This window comes from Lactuca sativa, chromosome 6 (genome assembly GCF_002870075.4).
Source record: "Lactuca sativa cultivar Salinas chromosome 6, Lsat_Salinas_v11, whole genome shotgun sequence".
NCBI lineage: Eukaryota > Viridiplantae > Streptophyta > Magnoliopsida > Asterales > Asteraceae > Lactuca > Lactuca sativa.
The window spans coordinates 38,769,582-38,795,914 of record NC_056628.2 but is presented as its reverse complement, the minus strand read 5'-3'; the positions used below and the strand labels follow the sequence as shown (position 1 = coordinate 38,795,914).

At 40.6% G+C, this 26,333-nt stretch overlaps 1 protein-coding gene across 1 annotated transcript; it reads right to left on the bottom strand.

Annotated features, from left to right (window-relative positions):
- Positions 1–11,286: 11,286 nt before the first annotated feature.
- Positions 11,287–15,334, bottom strand: LOC111894153 (aspartic proteinase 36). The gene is made up of 10 exons (XM_023890242.3): positions 14,768–15,334; positions 14,243–14,372; positions 13,897–14,147; positions 13,090–13,317; positions 12,782–12,944; positions 12,596–12,669; positions 12,389–12,485; positions 11,888–11,951; positions 11,726–11,797; positions 11,287–11,632 (listed from the first exon to the last, which is right to left on the bottom strand). The coding sequence occupies exons 1-10, from the start codon at positions 15,004–15,006 to the stop codon at positions 11,475–11,477; spliced, it is 1,476 nt and encodes a 491-aa protein (XP_023746010.1). The 5' UTR covers positions 15,007–15,334; the 3' UTR covers positions 11,287–11,474.
- Positions 15,335–26,333: the final 10,999 nt, after the last annotated feature.

The following is a 26,333-nucleotide window of genomic DNA, read 5'->3' as shown; positions in this document are numbered from 1 at the left end:
GTTGAACGGAGTGACAAGCGGTTTAGTTGTTCGAGTGGTGAAAGGAGAATAATGGTAGGGTTGGTGGTGAGGTCGAGCTACTGCAAACTTGTCTTCGATTAAATTATATGCTTGATGAAATAGTTAAAGAGAGTGGATTAAGGCAACCTAACAACGCAATTGCTAGTTCTTCCAAACTCTGTATGATAGGCAACAACCATAGTTAATTTTTTGAGATTAAAAGGCGAAGCCTAATAGTTTTGAAAGGTCAAGGAACTGAATCGCATTCGAGGGCCTGAGTGAAGAATGGCCATTCATGCAAAAGATAGTCGTTGTGCATTTACTTATACCAACTCATGGAGTCCCTAGAGAGATGGAAGGTTGTCATGGATACTCGTTTTTGGGAAAGGTATGATAGAAGGTAAAATGGTGATCGGCTTGGGTGATCCAACCCAAAGGTTCTGTTCTGTCGAACATGGGCAAGAAAATATTTGGTGGCTTGTGGGTTGGAGGGGTGTTGGGGTAGGTGCAGATGAAGAGGAGGGAAAGAATTGGGTGATCATGTTTTGTGTTGGTTAAAGGCAGTAATCATGCTGGAAGTTGTGGTGGCTTGGGCGACGAGTTACGTGTTCACGGATTCCAAATAAGGAGCTAGCTTAGCCATGTTTTTGGCTAAGGAAACTAACAACTCCTTGATGAAAGGGCGTTCCTTGTGTGGTGGCATGGTGGACGGATTCTCTCAATGAGAGAACCAAATGATAAGCTTTTTTTAAGCAAGCCATGTATGATAATACATATTGGATCAATTTTCTAATGCCTTTCAAATGCCAACTACGATTAAACAATAAAGGAGGAAGAAAAGTTGACCTCACCTCCCAGTATGCTTGAAACTCGGAGAAAATGTAACTAATGAGAACATGGACTACGAACTAATGCAAGCAAAATCACCAAGTGAAATATGTTCTTATGGCATGCCTATAAAAGTGGAAGACTTGCTGATTTTGCTACTCATATTGTTGTTGTTAGAGTTTAAGCACTTCAACAAGTTAATGAACGATTTCATACAGAGTAATATTGTAAACAAAAAAAACAAAGATCCAATAAATTTACGAAGTTCACATGATCAGGATTATCAGCTACGTCCACGACCAACACGAGAGAGAGAGAGAGAGAGAGAGAGAGAGAGAGAGAGTTAGTTAGTTAGTTAGTTAGTTTAATGCTTCCTGCCGAATGTGTAACATCCGGATTTTTACCAGGTATAAAATGATTTTAATTGTGTTCATTTATAAGAGGGACTCGGCGAGTCAGGGCTCAGACTCGCCGAGTAGGGACGCGGGTGGGAGCGAAGCTGCGCGCTTGGACTCGGCGAGTCCATGGCATGGACTCGGCGAGTCTGCGCTGTGTTGAGAAACCCTAAGTCTCCGGACTTGTGGCCTATTTAAAGGGCCTTATGGCCGACTTTGCACTCACCCAACCCCAGAGAGAGACCCTAAAGAGATCTAGAGCGTTTGTGAGGAAGGAGAGGCTAATCTTGACCTTTTGTGGGTGTTGTTGCAAGGAGGAAGTGTTCAAGGCAAGAGGAGGCTGAAGGAGGTGCGATTTTCGTGATCCTTGAGCTCATAGAGACTGTATTGAGGTATTATTCTCGGACCTTCTTCCCTTTTTGGTGATATTCTTAGTGTTAGGGTTTTCTAACCCTTTTAGAGGTTGATTGAGTGGAGTAGTTGGTCCCTTTTCGAGTTTGTGTCTTGGATCTGGACCCAAAGAGGTCCAGAGACCTTAACCCTCGGAGCTTTATGAGTCATTTTGGGAGTCTTGAGCTTGGAATGCCACTTTTGGGGTTAAATCACCATTTTGGACCATGTAGATGTTGTATGTGCGTCAAGATTCAAACTTTACGTGATTATCATGCTTGGGGAGGCCAGATCTATGAATTTGTGGGACAGATCTGACCTCAGAAGTCGTTTTGAGTTCGTGCATGGCATGGACTCGCCGAGTCCGAAGAACAGACTCGGCGAGTCGGATGAAGGTTGCCCGTCAACTGCTTAGTGAGTGGACTTGTCGAGTTGGGGAAATGACTCGGTGAGTCTGGGAGAGTCAGGGGACTGAGTTCAAAATGGAACTCGCCGAGTTGCTCTTGGGACTCGGCGAGTCGAGTCGTGGTGGCCCCACAACTCGTGCCAGGTGGAGCTCGCCGAGTTGGGGGAGAAATACTCGACGTGTCGAGGAAGGATTTCAGGGAAGTTGGTGCATGCGCACGGACTCGCCGAGTCGCCATAGTGCACTCGCCGAGTCCGGTCAAAGTTGACCGTTGACCAGCGTTGACCAAGATTAATTGTTATAGTGTGATCAACTCTAGGTTGAGAGAGTGTTAATTAGGGATGTGTTGTGCTATAGGTGAACTTCAGCTCGGCGGATCGAGTGTTTAGTGATTTCAGGGTTTCGAGTTACAGAGACACACGAGGTGAGTTTTCTCACTATACTTTACCTTGAGTAGGTAACCAGAGTTATGTGACAGAGTATTTGTATGTTGTATGTTATGTGTAGTACTGCATGATTTCTATGTGATTTTATGTGGTGCATGTTTATCAGAGCTAGAACCTGAGGGTTCACAGGGCGTGGGTGCACGGACCCACAAGAGTTACAGCCTCGAGTGGCTAATATGTGTTATATGTGGTATTTTGGGGAACTCACTAAGCTTCGTGCTTACAGTGTTGATGTTATTTGTTTCAGGTACTAGTGACGACCGCGGGAAGGCGCCGGCTTGATCCGTACACACACGTTGGAGTTTTTATATGTTGATCTTGGGAACTTTGTGCTGATATGTTAACAGTTAAATGGTTGTTTTATGAGAACAAGAAAAAGGAGTGTTTTATGAATATTAATGATATTATGTTTTATACAAAAAAAAAAAAAAAAAAAAAAAAAAAAAAAAAAAAAAAAAAATTTCTGCTTTGAATTTTCGGTGTTACAAATTGGTATCAGAGCCTTGGTTTGAGGGATTCGAGTACACCTTCGGGCGTATTTGAACTCAAACTGAGGATTTGAGATGTAATTTCAAAAAAAAAAAAAAAAAAAAGGTAAAAGATTTTCGAAAAACGCAGAGCAAGAGATGTGTGTACGATCAGTCAGCGCCCGAACGGTGATTTCCCAAAATACCTTTTTGTATTATGTGATATTCATATTGATATGATGTATCCGCATGCTAGAGTAGGCTAGGTATTGCTATTAGGACTAGAGTGGCCTGATGTGTGATGCCTTAGCCTAGGGAGAGGTGAGCTGCTATGAGATGCTTGAGAGTGAGTAGGTAGCAGCAAGGGACTTATGAGAGATCTATTAGAGAGTAGTCTATGCATGATAAAGTACTTGAGACCTGGGATCCGAAGAGAAGGACTTGGAGTGTATTCTGGTGCGGTGCGGACAGTAGTATTGGGCCCGTACTACTGGAAGCACCGGAGCAGTGTGCAGCCCAAGTCAGGATCTTTGGAATGCCAAGAATCAAGGAGAAAGAGTTGTCGAGTATGAGCATACTCGTGTGGATTCTAATTTATCGTATGTCGTATTTCAGAGGTAGATCATGGTGAGGACACGTTTGATGCCCGAGAGCAGTGGTACTAGTGAGGAGGAGATCCGCCGGATCATTCAGGAGGAGGTGGCTGCGGCCATCAGGGCAGAGATACCGGAGATGTTTGGGTCTATAAAGACCACCTTGATTGAGACGTTTGATGAGCGTTATGCCGCTCTTTCTGAGGCTGCTGCTGCAGCGGCTACCGCAGCGATTGCTGCTGCGAGGCCGCAGGGTGGGGATGCGTTGCTGTTCCGTGAGTTCAGCAACACAAAGCCACCAGAGTTTGATGGTACTCAGGATCCGGTGGCAGCTATGAGGTGGATATCTGATATTGAAGGGTGTTTCTTCACTTGCTCGTCTCCTGAGCATTTGAAGGTACGGTTCGCGCTGAACCAGCTTCGCTTGGGAGCGAAGGACTGGTGGAAGTTTGTGACAGCGCATTATTCGCCTGCTGAGCTTTCTGCGGTGACCTGGGAGAGGTTCACCACTATGTTTCGGGATGAGTACGTTCCCCAGGTGGAGAGGGAGCGTTTAGCACAGGAGTTTCTGACCCTCAAGCAGGGTACTGAGTCTGTCACAGCGATCACGAGGATGTTCCACGAGAGGGCGATGTTCTGCCCTGAGCACGTGTCCACTGAGCAGGCACGTATGAGCCGCTACTTGAGCATTTTGAGGAGGGATATTCGGGAGTTCGCTGCGAACTCCTCGTACCGGACATTTGCCGAGCTTCAGGCAAATGCCCGGAAGAGGGAGATTGAGCTTGAGACCCAGGCCAGGGAGGAGGCAGAGTCTCAGGGGAGGGATCGGCGACCGGCACAGTTCCAGCCGGCAGCCAAGCGGGCCAAGCCCGCTGATCCCCGAACCGAGAGTCGGAGGAGCCGCACTTGCGGAAAGTGCGGCAAGGGTCACGATGGCGCCTGTCGGGCAGGGTCTTGCTACAAATGTGGCAAGGAGGGGCACATGGCTAAGGACTGCCCCAAGGGATTTGCAGTGTGCTTCCACTGCAATCAGACCGGACACCGGAAGGCGGAGTGTCCGCTGCTGCGCGGGGCATCCCAGGGGACTGCTCCCGCCGCCATCAGAGCTGCTGCTGCGGAGAGTCGACCCATGAAGGTCGAGGCACCGAGGGCTCGGGGGAGAGCCTTCCAGTTGACTGCGGAAGAGGTCCGCGCTGCACCCGACGTCGTGGCTGGTATGTTCCTTTTCATTATTTATTTATGGTGTTGAGATATTATGCTTATATCGTGCTATGCTTAGGTACCTTCCTTGTGAATTCTGTACCTGCTTTAGTGTTATTTGACTCGGGTGCGAGTCGATCTTTTGTATCCCTGACTTTTAGTCAGCATATCAGTGTTAGTCGTGGAGTATTGAGTCGGCCTCTGCGAGTTTCCATAGCCGCCGACAGGGTGATTTGTGCTACAGAGGTTTTTCGGGGATGTGTATTGGAGATATTCGGGGTCGAGTTCCCGATCGACCTGATTCCGATTGCGATGGGTGATGTTTGTGTTATAGTGGGCATGGATTGGTTGAGCCGATACGGTGCGGTTATCGATTGCGAGCGACAGTTGGTGACTATACGCGATCCTAGTGGGGGAGTTCTTTCAGTGTACGGCGAGGGTACACGTTCTGGATCAGCCTTTTGTTCGGCTGCTAGAGCGAGACAGTGTTTGCAGCGGGGCTGTAAGGGTTATGTAGCGTATGTGATGGATACGCGAGTGATTTCGGAGAGACCGAGCTCTGTGGATGAAGTTCCGGTGGTGCGGGAGTTTCCAGATGTATTTCCCGACGAGTTACCAGGAGTGCCTCCCGCGAGGCAAGTGGAGTTTGGCATCGATTTGGTTCCGGGGGCCGCACCTATTGCTAAGGTGCCGTATCGCCTTGCGCCCCCAGAGATGCAGGAGTTATCCTCGCAACTTCAGGAGTTGCTGGGGAAAGGGTTTATTCGGCCGAGTAGCTCGCCGTGGGGAGCACCCATCTTGTTTGTGAAAAAGAAGGATGGCTCGCATCGCATGTGTATTGATTACCGGGAGCTGAATAAGCTGACGGTCAAGAACCGTTACCCGCTGCCGAGGATCGACGATTTATTCGATCAGCTACAGGGAGCATCTTGGTTCTCCAAGATTGATTTGAGGTCGGGCTATCATCAAGTGAGGGTGCGGGAAGAGGACGTCCAAAAGACAGCATTCAGGACACGTTACGGGCACTATGAGTTTGTGGTGATGCCTTTCGGGCTCACTAATGCCCCGGCGGTGTTCATGGACCTCATGAACAGGGTATGTCGGCCGATGTTGGATCGGTCGGTGATTGTTTTCATTGATGATATTCTGGTATATTCGAGATCTAGTGAGCAGCACGAGGAGCATCTGAGGGAGGTGCTTGGGGTTTTGAGAGCGGAGAAGCTTTACGCAAAGTTCTCCAAGTGCGATTTCTGGTTACGGGAGGTCCAGTTTCTGGGACACCTCGTTAACCAGAAGGGGATATTGGTCGACCCGGCCAAGGTTGACGCAGTGATGAGGTGGGAGGTACCGAGATCACCTTCTGAGATACGGAGTTTTCTCGGATTGGCAGGGTATTATCGGAGATTTATTAAGGATTTCTCCAAGATTGCGGTTCCCCTCACCAGGTTGACCCGGAAAGGCGTGACATTTGCATGGGGTCCCGAGCAGCAGACTTCCTTTGAGACGCTTCGCCAAAGGTTGTGTGAAGCCCCAGTATTAGCCCTTCCGGAAGGTATGGAAGGCTTTGTGGTATTCTGTGATGCATCGATCCTAGGGTTGGGGGCGGTATTAATGCAGAAGGGTCATGTGATAGCTTACGCATCGAGGCAGTTGAAACCTCACGAGACGAGGTACCCCACTCATGATTTGGAGCTGGGGGCAGTGGTGTTCGCACTCAAGATTTGGCGACACTACCTGTATGGGGTTCGTTGCACGATTTACACGGATCATAAGAGTTTGAAGTATTTGATGGATCAGCCCAACCTGAATATGCGGCAGAGGAGATGGTTAGATGTGGTCAAGGACTATGATTGCGAGATCTTGTACCACCCGGGCAAGGCTAATGTGGTAGCCGACGCGTTGAGCCGCAGGGCGGAGAGCACTCCCCTGCGAGATGTATGTTTGAGATTGACCGTGATGACTCCAGTGCTGGACGCCATTCGTGGGGCTCAGGCCGAGGCCGTGCGCCCGGAGATGCAGAAGAGAGAGAGGGTTGTTGGGTTGGTTTCTGAGTTTGTATCGGATAGTCGAGGTCTCATGACTTATCAGGGCAGGATCTGGGTACCGTTTGTGGGCGGTACACGTGCTACATTGATGGAGGAGGCTCATAGATCGAAATTTTCGATCCACCCCGGGGCCACGAAGATGTATTTGGATCTAAGGAAGGAATATTGGTGGCCCTGTATGAAGAGGGATGTAGCATGGTTTGTCGAGAGGTGTTTGACCTGTCGAAGGGTAAAAGCCGAACACCAGAGACCGCATGGCAAGTTGCAGCCATTGGAGGTTCCCGAGTGGAAGTGGGAACAGATCACTATGGACTTTATCACCAAATTGCCAAGGACTGCCAGGGGAGTGGATGCGATTTGGGTGATTGTGGATAGGTTGACAAAGAGCGCTCACTTTCTTGCCATCAGTGAGAGCTCTTCGGCGGAGAAATTAGCGGAAGTTTATGTGAGGGAGGTTGTATCTCGGCATGGGGTGCCGGTCTCGATTGTTCCAGACCGCGATGTGCGGTTCACTTCCCGTTTCTGGAAGAAATTTCATGAGGAATTGGGTACTAAGCTGCATTTTAGTACCGCGTACCACCCCCAGACTGACGGCCAGAGTGAGCGGACTATACAGACACTCGAGGACATGCTTCGAGCTTGTGTATTGGATTTTGGGGGTAGCTGGGACTCGTATTTGCCTCTAGCAGAGTTTTCCTACAATAACAGCTATCATTCGAGCATTGGTATGCCGCCCTTTGAGCTGTTATATGGTAGGAGGTGTCGGACTCCCATATGCTGGGGAGAGGTTGGGCAAAGAGTAATGGGCAGTACAGAGATTGTGAATCAGACGTCAGAGCAGATACAGTTGGTCAGGCAGAGGTTATTGACCGCTCAGAGCCGACAGAAGAGTTACGCGGATAGGCGCCGGTCAGAGTTGGAATTTCAAGTCGGCGACTTTGTTCTCCTGAAGGTCTCCCCTTGGAAAGGGGTGATCCGATTCAGGAAGAGGGGCAAATTGGGGCCCCGGTTTATAGGCCCGTTTCGTGTGATTGACAGGGTAGGCCGGGTAGCCTATCGGCTGGAGTTGCCAGCAAAGTTGGGGCAAATTCACAACACTTTTCATGTATCGCAGTTGAGGAAATGTATAGCCGATGAGTCGGCAGTGGTTCCACTTGAGGATATTCAGGTCGATGCAAGCCTGAATTATGCGGAGAGACCAGTGGCTATTAGGGATCGGAAGATCAAGATTTTGAGGAACAAGGAGGTACCTCTGGTATTGGTCCAGTGGCAACATCGGAAGGGATCAGAGATGACCTGGGAACCGGAGGATATGATGCGGGAGCAGCATCCGGAGCTGTTTTAGAGCGGAACTTCGAGGGCGAAGTCCAATTCTAGTGGGGGAGAGTTGTAACATCCGGATTTTTACCAGGTATAAAATGATTTTAATTGTGTTCATTTATAAGAGGGACTCGGCGAGTCAGGGCTCAGACTCGCCGAGTAGGGACGCGGGTGGGAGCGAAGCTGCGCGCTTGGACTCGGCGAGTCCATGGCATGGACTCGGCGAGTCTGCGCTGTGTTGAGAAACCCTAAGTCTCCGGACTTGTGGCCTATTTAAAGGGCCTTATGGCCGACTTTGCACTCACCCAACCCCAGAGAGAGACCCTAAAGAGATCTAGAGCGTTTGTGAGGAAGGAGAGGCTAATCTTGACCTTTTGTGGGTGTTGTTGCAAGGAGGAAGTGTTCAAGGCAAGAGGAGGCTGAAGGAGGTGCGATTTTCGTGATCCTTGAGCTCATAGAGACTGTATTGAGGTATTATTCTCGGACCTTCTTCCCTTTTTGGTGATATTCTTAGTGTTAGGGTTTTCTAACCCTTTTAGAGGTTGATTGAGTGGAGTAGTTGGTCCCTTTTCGAGTTTGTGTCTTGGATCTGGACCCAAAGAGGTCCAGAGACCTTAACCCTCGGAGCTTTATGAGTCATTTTGGGAGTCTTGAGCTTGGAATGCCACTTTTGGGGTTAAATCACCATTTTGGACCATGTAGATGTTGTATGTGCGTCAAGATTCAAACTTTACGTGATTATCATGCTTGGGGAGGCCAGATCTATGAATTTGTGGGACAGATCTGACCTCAGAAGTCGTTTTGAGTTCGTGCATGGCATGGACTCGCCGAGTCCGAAGAACAGACTCGGCGAGTCGGATGAAGGTTGCCCGTCAACTGCTTAGTGAGTGGACTTGTCGAGTTGGGGAAATGACTCGGTGAGTCTGGGAGAGTCAGGGGACTGAGTTCAAAATGGAACTCGCCGAGTTGCTCTTGGGACTCGGCGAGTCGAGTCGTGGTGGCCCCACAACTCGTGCCAGGTGGAGCTCGCCGAGTTGGGGGAGAAATACTCGACGTGTCGAGGAAGGATTTCAGGGAAGTTGGTGCATGCGCACGGACTCGCCGAGTCGCCATAGTGCACTCGCCGAGTCCGGTCAAAGTTGACCGTTGACCAGCGTTGACCAAGATTAATTGTTATAGTGTGATCAACTCTAGGTTGAGAGAGTGTTAATTAGGGATGTGTTGTGCTATAGGTGAACTTCAGCTCGGCGGATCGAGTGTTTAGTGATTTCAGGGTTTCGAGTTACAGAGACACACGAGGTGAGTTTTCTCACTATACTTTACCTTGAGTAGGTAACCAGAGTTATGTGACAGAGTATTTGTATGTTGTATGTTATGTGTAGTACTGCATGATTTCTATGTGATTTTATGTGGTGCATGTTTATCAGAGCTAGAACCTGAGGGTTCACAGGGCGTGGGTGCACGGACCCACAAGAGTTACAGCCTCGAGTGGCTAATATGTGTTATATGTGGTATTTTGGGGAACTCACTAAGCTTCGTGCTTACAGTGTTGATGTTATTTGTTTCAGGTACTAGTGACGACCGCGGGAAGGCGCCGGCTTGATCCGTACACACACGTTGGAGTTTTTATATGTTGATCTTGGGAACTTTGTGCTGATATGTTAACAGTTAAATGGTTGTTTTATGAGAACAAGAAAAAGGAGTGTTTTATGAATATTAATGATATTATGTTTTATACAAAAAAAAAAAAAAAAAAAAAAAAAAAAAAAATTTCTGCTTTGAATTTTCGGTGTTACAGAATGGATGTCTTGATACATTAGGTTACATGAATTCAAGGAATATAAATACCATTTGTTTGGCCTAAAATTGTGAATAAGGCCAAACCTAGAAACTCTGACGAAAAGTGGCCCATGACTAATTTGAAGACGAATATGATATAGGGAACTAACACACCAACTATCATAGACCCCATGTTTGGTTTGTCTAACAACAACAACGACTATATAGTGAAATGTGATTTAGTCTCCACAACTTAACTGTTGCAACAGTCACATTGACACATTCAATGCTCTAACGAGTCTGTGTATCAAGTCATTATTTTCTCCACTCATGTGGACCAATGCTCTTCCTAGGTGGGGTAATGTCCGGTTGCTCCTGACAGGTTGTATCCAGTAAGGTGGGGTGGTGTTCCCACCGGTGCCAAATTTCCATCTTAGCCGATGATTCCACTCTCACCACCCTTATGACGGAAGTTTGGTAGGCTAATAAGCTCCATTGGATGCAATAAAAAAAACCTTTTCAGTACATAAGTTTTTTCCCTTCTTTGAAATTAAAACGTTTTTTTCTTTTCTGAAAAAAATCTAACAATTTACCAATTGTTTGCTTTGGTTCATTTATCAAGTTTGTGGTTGGTTAATCTTCTAATAACATACAAGTTTTCTTTCCTAAAAAATTCCTCAAATCCGTTAAAATTTCCCTAAAGGTTTAAATAAAATGTTTTTTCTTAACATGGTATCTTTATATGGTTGCATATAACTTTTAAAAATATTCTTTAAAATAAGTTTCATGATAATGATTTTATAGGGTAATAAACTATGACTATGACAGAATAACGTTCATATAAGAAAATAATCTTTAAAACAACTGAATTTTGTATCTTATAAAAGACATTAGACAGATCCAAAACACGACCATAACTCAAAAATCGCTATTTAACTTTGATATTATACAATAGGTTCAAACAATATCTTAAAGGTTACATGTCCAATTATCCTTCAAGAAGAAACATTAAGGCTAAACAAATCTAGCACAAGACAAACCAATCCTTTAGCATGCACACCAAAACACAATTCATGATCTTTTGCAAATCCGCTACATTTCACACTAATATTGAAACTACATCTTTTAACATCAAATACTAAAAGTTACATAAAACAATTTCCTACCCACTTATAACAACATGCACATGAATCCTGAAAAACAACTTTGACCTCCTAATTTCACATACACCTCCTCAACTCAAAGCTAAAAGAGCCAGCTTACTTGACTTTCTCTTTGTAAATAAATCATTTTCCTTAAGAAATTACAAATATATATATATATATATATATATATATATATATATATATATATATATATATATATATATATATATATATATTCTATCTTGCAAGAATGAACAACTATGAACAAAAAGTACCAAAAGCCTTATCTTTTTTCATTTACATTTTCACAATTTGTTAAAAACCGATCAATCTTGCAAAATGTAATGTTCTTTTTTGCGTTTCTACCAGAATAAAGATCAATTTACAACAACAAAAAAAAAAACAAGCACAATGATTGAAAACAGTCGAATAACTTTATATGGTAATTAATTAACAGTCTCTACAAGAGTAAAGATCCAAGTGTCATTGATAGTATATGGAACAACAGTAGAACTTGAAGAACACTTGTGGTTCTTGATGAAGTGTTCTCACTCAACTCTCCTGCATTTCTAAATTCATCTTTACTTGAAGTTATTGACACATTTACATCACTTGAACCTAATGAAAGGATATCAAGAAGACACTAAGAAATGATTCGATAATATCTGAATAAAAAAACAACAAAAGGGAGAAACAAGATCATATGCTTACAATCATAATCAGTCCATCCAATTCGTTTCTTTGATAAATCATACACAAATATCTTATCCTTAAGAACAAGATCTGCAACAAAAACATATTCAACGAGTCATAACAGTAACCAATTAGTGGAGTCTTGAGGGTAAAATTGTCATTTACTATATTTTAACTAACCTCCAAGAATTGACACACCATTTTGGACTCTCTGAAAGCCAATGCACCATGGTGTACCTCCATCCTATGAAACCACACATGAAAAAAGTCAAACTTTTTGTTACACGAATGGTCCCTATGGTTTGGTAATTTGCATGTTTGGTCCCTAACTTATTTTTTTAGCGCGGAAAGTCCCTACTTTTTGTTTTTGTTACGCGCTTGGTCTCTGTCTTACCTAAAAAGACTATTAATTAAATAGGGAAAAATGGTGGGGTAGGTAAGGTAAGGTGAGGGGGTGGGGTTGGGGTGTGTTTATTTAAACATATTAAAAAGTCAAGGGCAAAATAGTCTTTTTAGGTAAGACAAGGCCCAAACAAGTAACAAAAACAAACATTAGGGACCTTCCGAGTTAAAAAAAATAAGTTAGGGACCAAACACGCAAATTACCCTAAACCTTAGGGACCATTCATGTAATTTACTCTATAAAAAATGTAAATGTTGAGACAATTAAAGAACACTCACAACAGGATCTCCATGTACAAGGTAGTTCTCAGGTTTAAGAATCATGGAAGCACCACCAGCAAAGTTTAAGGAAACTTGTGGAAAAATCCCATTTATGCTGTTTATAAGTCAAAAAAAAGAAAAAGAAAAAAGATGAGTTAAATGTTCTTGAAATGAAATGAAAAGATCAAAAGGTCAAAAAGGATAAAAGAGACATTTTTGAGGTACCTTGATGTAACTAAATAACATTGAGTGCCCTTTGAGATGACAGGTGTTGTCAATTGTGAAACAGCAGCAGTTATCTTCAATTCAAGATGAAAAAACAAACACAAAACACTTAACACAAGAATCAAATGTTTTTTTTATTTTTTATTTTTTTATTTTGAGAAATTTTAAGAAAAAGTCAAAGCTTACAGAATTGACAAAAGGGTCAAAAGCTTCTGCAACAAGGTAAGTCAAAGTTGTTCCTGTATCAACAATGGTTCCATGGTTATCTGATGTGGCAAAAGCAGTTGGGTCAATGGTCAACGTTTGACCGTTGACCGAAATACTTTGTAGATCAAGATTGTAATGAGGCCTGAAAGATCAAGATAACATAAGATAAGATTACAAGATAAGAAATTAACAATTACGCTTCTATTGTGGTTTCTTTCTGATTGTATAATCAAAAATAAAAGTTGCAAAATTTGATATTGCCTAAAATACCCTTCAATAATACGTACTGTGATGGGACAAGGGGACTATAAACCATAGTCGGGGCCAAAATCTCACCAAGAACAAGCTTTCCACCACCCAATCCATCTCCTTTTAAGCAATGTGAAAAGACTTTTGGAGTAATTCCTCTTGAAGATAATTGTGACATGATAGAAAGACCATTTTGCCCAAATCCAAAAATTCCATCGATTGCTTTATCTGGTTTTGTCAAGCTACCTGATTGATAGGTGCTACACCTATTGCCAAACACCATTAAGCAAACATATAGAATCATTAGAAAACATATAAACTTCTCTCTCTCACACATGGTTTGCATAGTTAAACAAGATTATTTGATTATGGGGTTGTTTCTTTTTGAAAAGTTTTCTTACTTAGTTGATGATTATTGTGAAATTTGGTTTTTGGAATGTAAGGGTAAAATGGTCATTTAGTCGCATTCGGATACGCATCATTACCAATTCATCCATTTTATCCATAAGTTTTGTAATGAAAGAAAAACTTTTTTTTTCTTCTCCACTTTTCTCACATGTTAAAATTGATGAATATTTTGAAAGAAGTGTAAGGGTAAAATGGTCATTTAATCTTATTCAGATGGTTTATTCGGTCAAGAAAAGAAACACACCTTATGTATACAACTTTTTTTCCTCTCCACTTATCTCAAGTTAAAATTGATGAATGTTCTGAAACTTGATTTTTCGGAATGTAAGGGTAAAACGGTCATTTAGATTTTAGACACACATCATTACCAATTCAGTCATTTTAACCATAAATATTGTAATGAAAGATAACTTGTAAAGAAGTGAGAAGAAACTTACCCGAATGTAATGGAAGCTGAAGAGTTAGCAACTATGGAAGGGCCCACAATTGTGTCAAAGAACAACAAATCAGTTACATAATGACCAGATGTTCCACTTCCATCTCCATATTGAAAGCTATATCCACATTCATTAGTTTGATCAGAACATGAAGCATCTGAAGTTTGAACTATAGAAGAGCAAATTGAGTCTGAACATGACACTGTAGAAGCCGTTGATGAGCTTCCAGCATCAAAGAAATTCAGCGGAACCTAAAAATACGAACAATAAACAAGAAAGGAAAGATTTTTATTGTGAAATTAGATATGGGATTTGTTTAATTTGAAAAGAAATTAAAGACGCATACACCGAATCCACTTGATTGAGGACAATCGCTACATGAATTGCACGTAACCCATAATATGTCGCTTCCTGTGTCGATTTGAACATTGAACTCTTGTGGTGGAGAACCCAATTTCACTTTAGTAAAATATAGCCTACAAATTAGATGATAAATCAGTAAAATCTGTCATAATCTAATACTATTTTAAGTTTCTTTAAAAGTATGATTAGGAAATACAGAGTTATAAGACACCCAAGAATCTATAGAAACTCATTGTCATACCAGAAAAATATAAAAAAAGATAACCCTGTAAAAGAAATTCCAGACAAACAAGACCACCTTATACATAAAGAACATGGTCACCGACAATAATGAATATTTAAATCAGACTCTTGAGATTTTCTAAAAATAGATATGAAACGAAGAATTGAAACTTGGTGCGTGAAGAAATTATAGAATTGAAGTCATTTGGTAAAGATTAAACTACACACAAATTCACAAGATGAAAATTTTTGTGGGTTTTTGATGAAATTATAATTACTAAATTACCCGCCGTAGTAAGGATCGGAGGTGCCGACGACGTTGAAGTCGACAATGCCACCGGAGAAACGTTGCAAGATTCGGGCGTGTCTCACGCGGTCTCGTGTTTTGAGGACTTCAAGCTCAACCGTCTTGTTCGCCGGAAACGCCCTTTCCAAATTCAGAACCCTGGCCGGAAACCCACCGACACCGCCGTTCACCGCTGAGGCAGCTGCAGCGGCTACCAACAAAATGATCAGGAACTTCATGCCGGTCTTTGCCGGCGTTTCTTAATCAAGTAAAACCCACGCAAATTACTTTTGTACGAATAAATTTGTCAAAACAATAAGAATGTCGATAGATTTGTGTGGGTATGTACGCAAATGCTAGAATCAGGTAGAAAAATGTTGGCTTTATCGACTATCTTAGAGGTTTTGGGAAAGAAAAAAAGTGGAAGCTTGGGATTATAAACGTTTAAATGTGTATATATACTTACAGGAAGTTGTATGTATTTGTTTGGATATAGAGAGAGAAAGAGAGAGGGGAGAGAGAGAATTGATGATAATGGTGATGATCATCATTCACATTTTCCTTTAATTAAAGTTGCACTCTCCATACCAAAAAAAAAGAGCGAGTGAATCTATTATTGAATATAGAGTAAATTACAGTTTTGGCCCTCTAGTATACATTTTTAGATGTGGTTCTAGTTTCAGAAATTATTCGACATCATCGATGATAATGATTCAGAAAGTTATCAGTTTTAGTCTCTAAGACGGTTAGAAGGGAAATTCAATAATTTAATCACTCTTTGGTGTGTTTAATATTATTATTATTTTTTCTTTTTGCAAAATAATCATTGTTTCTGGAATGGACCATTTTGGAGTCTATTTCGGAGTAAGTAACTGGACCGGCCCATCAAAAAACCTTCGGAATGTCCATTCCGGACCAAAACGGTTTGTTTAGAAGTTCGAATTTGAAAATTATTTTCCGGATTATATTCTGACACATTCCGAATCTCAATTTACAAATGCATTATGACTCACTCCGGCCACTACTGCACATTTCAGACTTAAGATATGTAACACAATTTTAGTAGTTTGATTTAAAGCTTTTTATTGTTAGTAAGTTAGTCTGAAATACGAAAAACATCTCCAAAATGCACAAAACTCGTTCCGGAGTAGCATTACATGTTGACATTACATTAGGAACAACATAAATTAGTTTAATTATGTGTATTATGGTATTATACGTCATAAATTAGTATTCTAGACCCCAAAAAAACATTCTGGAATGCGATGAACTTATCCGGAACACGAAGAGTACTCTGGAATGCAAAGAACATGTCCAAAATGTTCATCGTTTTTTGTTCTGGAATACGATTTTAACTTGTTTTATATTTGTAGCACGACCATATTTTTGATACATCAATTACACTGATTTGCAAACCCAAACTCGGTTTTGCTATTCTTGCAAAACTCAAAGATAAACCAACTTGCGAGACTATGTTCCAGAATTTATGTTTTAGGAGGTGGTTAGATATCCCTACGGTAAATGGGGATCCTTTATTTCTACATTATGTTTTTTGTGACAAAGTTATCAAAGGCCCTTGAAGTGATGTAGAGGAAAGGGTTTTTGAGATTGGGTATTATGAGTTGTCTTTCGGGAAGAAAGATATAACATCCTATTTTCCTGGCATGTACCGTTTATTTGGATTATTGTTTTGGGCCTTAAAAGGACTGTACATTTAAATGGAATTGGGCCTGTTTTTGCCCAATGAGCACGGGGCGCTCCTGTATGGTCATGGTGAGCTCAGGCACATGGGTTCATCATGTTTTTATGGTTTAAATGTCATTTAAAGACACTTAAGCCTCTAGGATTGGCTCATTCACCATCCTTCACCCTTAGATGAACCCTAAAGAAACATTAGCCCTCTCTCCCTTATTTTGATATTGTGATCTCCATTGAAGGCTTATTTCTCACTTTTTGGTGTGAAGCTTGAAGATCAAGTTGTTTACAAGGTGCTTTGGTGAAGGGCTCATGTAACATATACCTTTGGGATGTTTCTAATTTTGGAATAGCGGACCTTAATTTGATCAAGTAACAGTCTTAGTCTGACATCCCCAATTTCACGGCCAGAAAAGACCGGTTTGTTTATGCTTTGTTTTATAAAATCAGAGTAAATTCTTTTGATTTAAAAGAGTTGCGGAATTTGTTCCCAAAACAAAATATGATAAAATTTATCAAAACGTTTCCCAAAGAGAACGTATTTTCATTAAATAATAAAACCTCGGGATGTCATGTTCCCATACAGACCAAAAGCATAAACAGTATAAAATAGACCTTACAATAGTTATTTATAACTACTGATCTATATTCCAAAACCTCTCGTCAAGTCCACCAACTTATACTCTTGTGTCATTACCTATAATGCAAAGAAAACTGAGTGGGTCAGACTTGGGAGCCTGGTGAGCATATAGGGTTTTCAACCAACAATAATATAATTATTATATTTAATCATCAAACAATCAACCCAATAACCTATCCCCATTATCTTCTTTATTTCTTAAGGTTTTACCCTAATGATAAACTATCCTTCATTCATTCATTCCTAAGGATTTACCTAAGGAATTGGCACGAAGTCCATTGTTTCCGAAGTTTATCTATCAGGTACTAAGTCCATAGTTACCAACATTTATCTCTCAGGCACTGAATCCATAGCTATCAGGCGCTAACTCCATAATCACCAAGGTTCACTTAACAGTAGGTGCTAACTCCATAGTCACCAAGGTTTATACAATAGGCGCTAACTCCATAGTCACCAAGGTTTATCTAACAGTAGGCGTTAACTCCATAGTCACCGGGGTTAATACAATAGGCGCTAACTCCATAGTCGCCAAGGCTTATACAATAGGCGCTAACTCCATAGTCGCCAAGGCTTATACAATAGGCGCTAACGGCTTATACAATAGGTGCTAACTCCATAGTCACCAAGGTTTATACAATAGGCGCTAACTCCATAGTCACCAACTATCCCATCTACCCATGTTCTACCCAACATTTTCATAGATACAATTACTTACACAATTTAAATCATTTAACACCTGTATAAAACATCAATTCTATGCCCATTTCAAATAGACAAACAATATATAAACACATAGCATGTATTTCATAGAAAATACTTCGTATTTATGTGTTAGAAGAAAGTGATCACATACTCACCCAAAACATATACTTAATACATTCAAACAATACTTGTATTAAAATCGTGTTATGAAACGGACTATACACTCACACATATAAACAACTTTATATTATACACATAGCATGTATTTCATTGCAAATACTTAATATTTATGTGTAAGATGAAAGTGACCACACACTCACTTGATCAGAAGATGATCGGACAACACTACGGCTCTTCAAGTAGATATTCTTCGGTGAAACCGGGATCACTTCACACACCGGGTTTCTCGCGGACAGAGCTTCTGCTCGGAAACTCTTTTCTTCTCGGGATCTTCGGGCTTCGGTACTTGCTTCGGGTCTCGGGGTTGATACCGGGGATTCGGGGGTATTTCTTTGCATGTAAATCGATGCAATACGGGTGAGAAATGAGATAATGAGCAACCAAACTCGGTTGGCCCTTCAAATCTATTTATAGGGCAAAATATGCCCTTGCCACGTCGTGACACCTTTTTCCACGTCGTGGGCTTGGTCGTCACTGCATGCGTCATCGCAAGTTGCATCTGGGGGACTCCCGGAGGTGTCAGAAGACTGGCCACGTCGTGGCACTACTTGCCACGTCGTGGTATCTGACAGTTTTGGGGTTTCGCGCCTCGAACTTTAGAAATTCATAACTTTCGCATACGAACTCCGTTTTCGACGTTCTTTATATCGACCCGAGGGTGAGATTATGCTCCACAACTCTTGTTTAGACTCCATTGGCTAATTTTGACTTTATTTTTAATATATTATAATTATATTACTTATATATTATTTTTAGTAGGTCAGGACAGTAAAACTCCGTTATAAACTCATAACTCCTTCGTCTGACGTCCGTTTTCGTCTGTATTTCCGCCGTTGCACTACTATCGATGAGATATTCAATTCTCATTTAGATTGTTTTGGATAAATATTGCTCTAACGTAAATTCACTATTTACGTTGCGCTGTGTCGTGCCGGTTCTGTCGCGAAACTTCGACAGGTCATAACTTCTTCGTTATAACTCGGATTTCGGCGTTCTTTATGTGTATGGAATCCTTGTAACATATACTATAACTTAGTTAAGATTAATCCTTCTAAATAATCTTCCATCAAAAAGTCATTTTTGATGCTTATCGTCTCTAAATTGACTAGCCCGGATCTACGGGCGTTACAATTATCTCCCCTTTAGGATGATTACGTCCCGAAATCATCAACGAAACAGCATTCGTATAATGACTCCATACGTTATCTCTCCATCCTAAGTAATAACGTGATGCTCAATCCTTCATCTGCTCTTCTTACTATGATGGACTTTCAATCGTAACCTTCAAGTTACAAAATAAATTCTTATTGTGAACTCCTTCTTTTTCTTAGGATAAATACATTCCTTTATCTATTGTAACAGACCGATGGGTCGTGTCCTGATGACCTCTCATCGTAGTCGGACTCAATTGATATGACCACTAGGGTCGGAATAACAACCATCTTACTAGTCATTACCGAAACAATGGTAATGACATACTTGAATAAAACAGAATCAATTACTAGCTTCTTGGTAACCTTGCGACTTCCCATTATCCAAGCGTGAGTCATGTGCTTCCGGTAGTATAGATCTCTACTACCATTCACACCTACTCATACTCGTCCCAAGTATTGTCTTGCAGTCCCCAAGTCCTAAAATCACCAAACAATTTAACACATATGAATGTGTCCAATTAATCATAAAAATTTTCCTAAACTCTACTAGGACTTCTTCCATGCGTATCTTCTATCATCAATCATACCTCAACTCGATTGGTGATGGAAATTCTAGATCATGGGAAAACTTCAAGAATTTCACCAATCGTTCCATCATCCTGCCAATCAAAGGTGTACTTCAGACGTATCGTACTCCTCTAAACGTTCCGTTATTTTATCAAACATAAACTAAAGGCAAGACACCACTCTTACGATATCTTCTGATAGGTGTCATTCACTATCATAAGCCTTTCATTTCCTCCATTTACTCCATTCTCTACGAGTCTTCACCATAACATTTTGTACATCCAAACAGACGTTCGGTGCACCGGGCGAGAATTTAAGATAAGAAAGCTTTATTTACGATAGATGTATAAATCTCCTTATCACTCCGAAACGTTTACATGCTAGTTCTAATATCGTATCAAACGCTTAGAATCCAAAACACATAAGGTTTCCAGATCCAGTCGACAACATACCATAGATCCGAACAAATAATAGCATATATGGAAAACATATAACATTTAGCACATAAAAGCATTTTAGGCATCATTCCTAAAATATACTAGTGCTCGTTTCTTAAAATATGGTAGACACTCATCTTACAATCATCGCTTAGCATTCTAAGTTTAAGTCTAGAAATCCTACAAATTCCTAGTTCGCTTAAACTAATGCTCTGATACCAACTGTGACATCCCCAATTTCATGGCCAGAAAAGACCGGTTTGTTTATGCTTTGTTTTATAAAATCAGAGTAAGTTCTTTTGATTTAAAAGAGTTGCGGAATTTGTTCCCAAAACAAAATATGATAAAATTTATCAAAACGTTTCTCAAAGAGAACGTATTTCCATTAAATAATAAAACCTCGGGATGTCATGTTCCCATACAGACCAAAAGCATAAACAGTATAAAATAGACCTTACAACAGTTATTTATAACTACTGATCTATATTCCAAAATCTCTCGTCAAGTCCACCAACTTATACTCTTGTGTCATTACCTGTAATGCAAAGAAAACTGAGTGGGTCAGGCTTGGGAGCCTGGTGAGCATATAGGGTTTTCAACCCACGATAATATAATTATTATATTTAATCATCAAACAATCAACCCAATAATTCATCCCCATTATCTTCTTTATTTCTTAAGGTTTTACCCTAATGATAAACTATCCTTCATTCATTCATTCCTAAGGATTTACCGAAGGAATTGGCACGAAGTCCATTGTTGCCAAAGTTTATTTATCAGGTACTAAGTCCATAGTTACCAACATTTATCTCTCAGGCACTGAATCCATAGCTATCAGGCGCTAACTCCATAGTCACCAAGGTTCACTTAACAGTAGGTGCTAACTCCATAGTCACCAAGGTTTATACAATAGGCGCTAACTCCATAGTCACCAAGGTTTATCTAACAGTAGGCGCTAACTCCATAGTCACCAGGGTTAATACAATAGGCGCTAACTCCATAGTCGCCAAGGCTTATACAATAGGCGCTAACTCCATAGTCGCCAAGGCTTATACAATAGGCGCTAACGGCTTATACAATAGGTGCTAACTCCATAGTCACCAAGGTTTATACAATAGGCGCTAACTCCATAGTCACCAACTATCCCATCTACCCATGTTCTACCCAACATTTTCATAGATACAATTACTTACACAGTTTAAATCATTTAACACCTGTATAAAACATCAATTCTATGCCCATTTCAAATAGACAAACAATATATAAACACATAGCACGTATTTCATAGAAAATACTTCGTATTTATGTGTTAGAAGAAAGTGATCACATACTCACCCAAAACATATACTTAATACATTCAAACAATACTTGTATTAAAATCGTGTTATGAAATGGACTATACACTCACACATATAAACAACCTTATATTATACACATAGCATGTATTTCATAGCAAATACTTAATATTTATGTGTAAGATGAAAGTGACCACACACTCACTTGATCAAAAGATGATCGGACAACACTACGGCTCTTCAAGTAGATATTCTTCGGTGAAACCGGGATCACTTCACACACCGGGTTTCTCGCAGACAGAGCTTCGGCTCAGAAACTCTTTTCTTCTTGGGATTTTCGGGCTTCGTTACTTGCTTCGGGTCTCGGGGTTGATACCGGGGATTTGGGGGTATTTCTTTGCACGTAAATCGATGCAATACAGGTGAGAGATGAGAGAATGAGCAACCAAACTCGACTGGCCCTTCAAATCTATTTATAGGGCAAAATCTGCCCTTGCCACGTCGTGGGCTTGGTCGTCACTGCATGCGTCATCGCAATTTGCATCTGGGGGACTCCCGGAGGTGTCAGAAGACTGGCCACGTCGTGGCACTGCTTGCCACGTCGTGGTATCTGACAGTTTTGGGGTTTCGCGCCCCGAACTTTAGAAATTCATAACTTTCGCATACAAACTCCATTTTCGACGTTTTTTATATCGACGCGAAGGTGAGATTATGCTCTACAAATCTTGTTTAGACTCCATTGGCTAATTTTGACTTTATTTTTAATATAGTATAATTATATTACTTATATATTATTTTTAGTAGGTCGGGACAGGAAAACTCCGTTAAAAACTCATAACTCCTTCGTCTGACGTCCGTTTTCGTCCGTATTTCCGTCGTTGCACTACTATCGATGAGATCTTTAATTCTCATTTAGCTTGTTTTGGATAAATATCGCTCTAACGTAAATTCACTATTTACGTCGCGCTGTGTCGTGCCGGTTCTGTTGCGAAACTTCGACAGGTCATTACTTCTTCGTTATAACTCGGATTTCAGCGTTCTTTATATGTACGGAATCCTTGTAACATATACTATAACTTAGTTAAGATTAATCATTCTAAATAATCTTCCATCAAAAAGTCACTTTTGATGCTTATCGTCTCTAAATTGACTAGCCCGGATCTACGGGCGTTACACTTAGGCTTTAAGGGAATAAATTTTAAATCTTATTAGATGTTAATAAAATTGGTTAAGTTATTTAAGCCCTTAAATTGTGTTTTCGGGCCAAAAAGGGTAATACGGAAAAAAGTAATATTTTGGGACTTTTGCATCTGTTTATGAATTAAATTAAGTAAGTCAAAAGTAGTCAGGTAAAATTATGGGGCTTGTTAATACCTTCGTGTGCATATAAAGATCACCAAAAATGGATTTGAAACAAGGAAGTTATGATCGTTTAAGGTTAGAAGGAATCAGCAAAAGCTCATCATTACGGCATGGTGGGAAAGCCACCATGGTGTTGGATTATGTGTCTAAGCTCATTACTATAATTGGTATGTACTTGACCCGAGAGTAGCATGGTCCATTTCAGGTTGCCTTCACCAGAACAATCTGATAGAATGGATAATTAAGAAAGATGTTATTTGTGATTTATTAATATATTATAAGTATAATATATTAATTGTGAAATCATATTATTTAATTAGTATTGATTAAGAATTAATTTAGTGATCAAAAGAGACTAAAAAAATTAACGGGGAATGATTATGTAAATCAGTGATACATATGGTTTGGGCTATTGATCCATGATGGACTCAGTTTATGTGAGAGTCCATGAAGAGTTAGTCCATATGAGTTATTGGATCATAAGCCTAAGTGTAAGAATTAGGGTTTGCATATGACTCTTGTAATTCTACACTATATATGTATTCCTTAAACCCTAAAATTGTGACTTGTGAATTCCATGAAGAGCCTAGCCGATTTTTAGGTTCATAACCTCTCTCTCATATTCATCTTATTTTTCATGGTGTTTGTGACTTGTTTGAGGCATCACAATTGAGGTGCTAAGCTCTTGAAAGGCCAAATTTATACAAGCTACAACTAAGAGGTATTCTTCTAACTAGTGTGTAACGCCCGTAGATCCGGGCTAGTCAATTTAGAGACGATAAGCATCAAAAATGACTTTTTGATGGAAGATTATTTAGAAGGATTAATCTTAAACAAGTTGTAGTATATGTCACAAGGTTTCCGTGCATATAAAGAACGCCAAACTCCAAGTTATAACGAAGAAGTTATGACCTGTCGAAGTTTCGCGATAGAACCGGCACGACCCAGCGCGACTCAGCGCGACGTAAATAGTGAATTTAAGGTAGATATATATATATATATATATATATATATATATATATATATATATATATATCTATCCTTAGTGATCTAAACGAGAGTCGAAGATGTCTTCGATAGTAGTCCAACGATAAAAAGACAGTCGAAAACGGAGTTCAAATGAAGGAGTTATGAATTTCGAACAGAGTTTTCCTGTCCCGACCTACTAAAGATAATATATAAGTAATATATTTATAATATATTAAAAATAAAGTCAAAATTAGCCAATGGAGTCTAAACGAGAGTTGTAGAGCATAGTCTCACCTACGCGTCGATATAAACAACATCGAAAACGGAGTTTGTATGCGAAAGTTATGAATTTCTGATGTTCGGGGCGCGAAACCCCAACACTGTCAGATACCACGACGTGGCAAGCAGTGCCACGATGTGGCAAGTCTTCTAACACCTCCGGGAGTCCCCCAGATGCAACTTGAGATGACGCATACAATGACGACCAAGCCCACGACGTGGAAAAAGGTGCCACGACGTGGCAAGGGCAGATTTTGCCCTATAAATAGATTTGAAGGGCCAACCGAGTTTGGTTGCTCATTCTCTCATCTCTCTCCTATATTACATCATTTTACGTGAAATTTTAACCCCCCGAAGCCCCGGTATCACCCCGAGACCCGAAGCAAGTCCCGAAGCCCGAAGATCCTGAGAAGAAAAGAGTTTCCGAGCCGAAGCTCTGCCCGCGAGAAACCCGGTGTGTGAAGTGATCCCGGTTTCACCGAAGAATACTACCATTGCAAGCCGTAGTGCTGTCCGATCATCTTCTGGTCAAGTGAGTGTGTGGTCACTTTCTTCTAACACATAAATATTAAGTATTTGCTATGAAATACGTGCTATGTGTTTATATATTGTCGTTTATTTGAGATGTTGGTGGAATGCATGAACTATATAGGTTTTAATGAGTTAAACTGTATATGTATTTTGTAACTACAAATATGTTGGGTAGGACATGGGTAGATGAGATCCATGAGTATGGATCAGATCAAGAGATTAGTTTAGATCCGTGAGTAGGGATCAGATTAAGAGTATAGTTTTAGATCCATGAGTATAAATTAGACCTAGAGGTTAGTTTTAGATCCAGGAGTATGGATCAGGTAAAGAGATAAAACTTGTTATTAGTCCGGGAGTATGGATTAAGACTAAGTTAATTGTCCCTAGTTCGGGAGTATGGATTGGGAACAGTTATTGATCCGGGAGTATGGATCAGATCAGGATTAAGGTATAGTTAATCGTCCCTAGTCCGGGAGTATGGATTGGGCACATTTTTAGATCCGGGAGTATGGATTAGACCAATAGGTAAACTTGTTATTAATCCGGGAGTATGGATTAAGACATAGTTAATTGTCCCTAGTCTGGGAGTATGGATTGGGCACAGTTTTAGATCCGGGAGTATGGATCAGACCACGAGATTAGTTTAGATCCGGGAGTATGGATTAGACCAAGAGGTTAGTTTTAGGTCTGAGAGTATGGATCATGTGGAGAGATTAGTTTAGATCCGTGAGTAGGGATCAGATAAAAAGGAAAAGTTTAGATACGAGAGTTTAGATCGTGGCGTTGTGAGGATCGATGGGGTGGGATAAGAGTTGCTTTTATAAGGTGAAATTATATAATTTTGGATGTTCTCTCTCTCTCTCTCTCTCTCTCTATATATATATATATATATGTGTGTGTGTGTGTGTGTGTGTGTGTGTATATATATTTATGTGATATAACATTGTGGGATGAAAACCCTATATGCTCACCAGGCTCCCAAGCCTGACCCATTCAGTTTCCTTTGTATCACAGGTATCAATACAAAGATATATTTCATGGAGAGATTAAAGGAGATGTAAAATCTTTAGTGTAAATAATGTAAGTTCTGTTTATGCTTATGTGTCTGTATCGGAACATGACATCCCGAGATTTTGTTATATAATGAAAATACATTTCTTTAAAGAAATATTTTGATAAATCTTTATCATATTTTGGGAACAAATTCCGCAACTGTTTTCTTTAAAAGATTACTCTGATTTTAAAAACAAAGCATAAACAAATCGGTTTTTTTTGGTCGTGAAATTGGGGATGTCACATAGTGATTCATGTTTCAAATATCTATGTTGTATGCTAGTTATAGGTTTCATGCTTTGGATAATTTTTGTTGCATGTATAACTAGAGAAAACTTAGATCCAAAGCATTTAGGGTTGTATATGCACCACAGGAGTTTTATAGTACTTAAAACCCAACAATGGTATCAGAGCCTAGGGTTGTTTTCTGTTATATTGATGCATTGGTTAATTGTTCAAAGCAAGAAAAATCATTTTTTTGGAATCTGCATGATCACCACTGTAATTTTTCTGTGTATCAGTCAGATCCGTTTGATGGTGCGGAATCCCAATCAAACAGATGATGTCAGATCAAATAGAAGAGAAGGAGAAGAGGAATAAGATGAATCTCAATGTATTAATGAATAGAATGATTATCCAGATACAAGAGATTCACACACACACACTAACACACAATAGTTCTTCTGTTTCTCTGGCCGTAAA

Excerpts from the sequence above, each read along its gene's own strand:
- LOC111894153 (XM_023890242.3), bottom strand. The coding sequence starts at position 15,006 with ATGAAGTTCCTGATCATTTTGTTGGTAGCCGCTGCAGCTGCCTCAGCG. Across the intron at positions 14,373-14,767 it reads TCCGATCCTTACTACGGCGG|GCTATATTTTACTAAAGTGA; the intron begins GTAATTTAGTAA and ends TCTAATTTGTAG. Across the intron at positions 13,318-13,896 it reads TCAGCTTCCATTACATTCGG|GTGTAGCACCTATCAATCAG; the intron begins GTAAGTTTCTTC and ends GTTTGGCAATAG.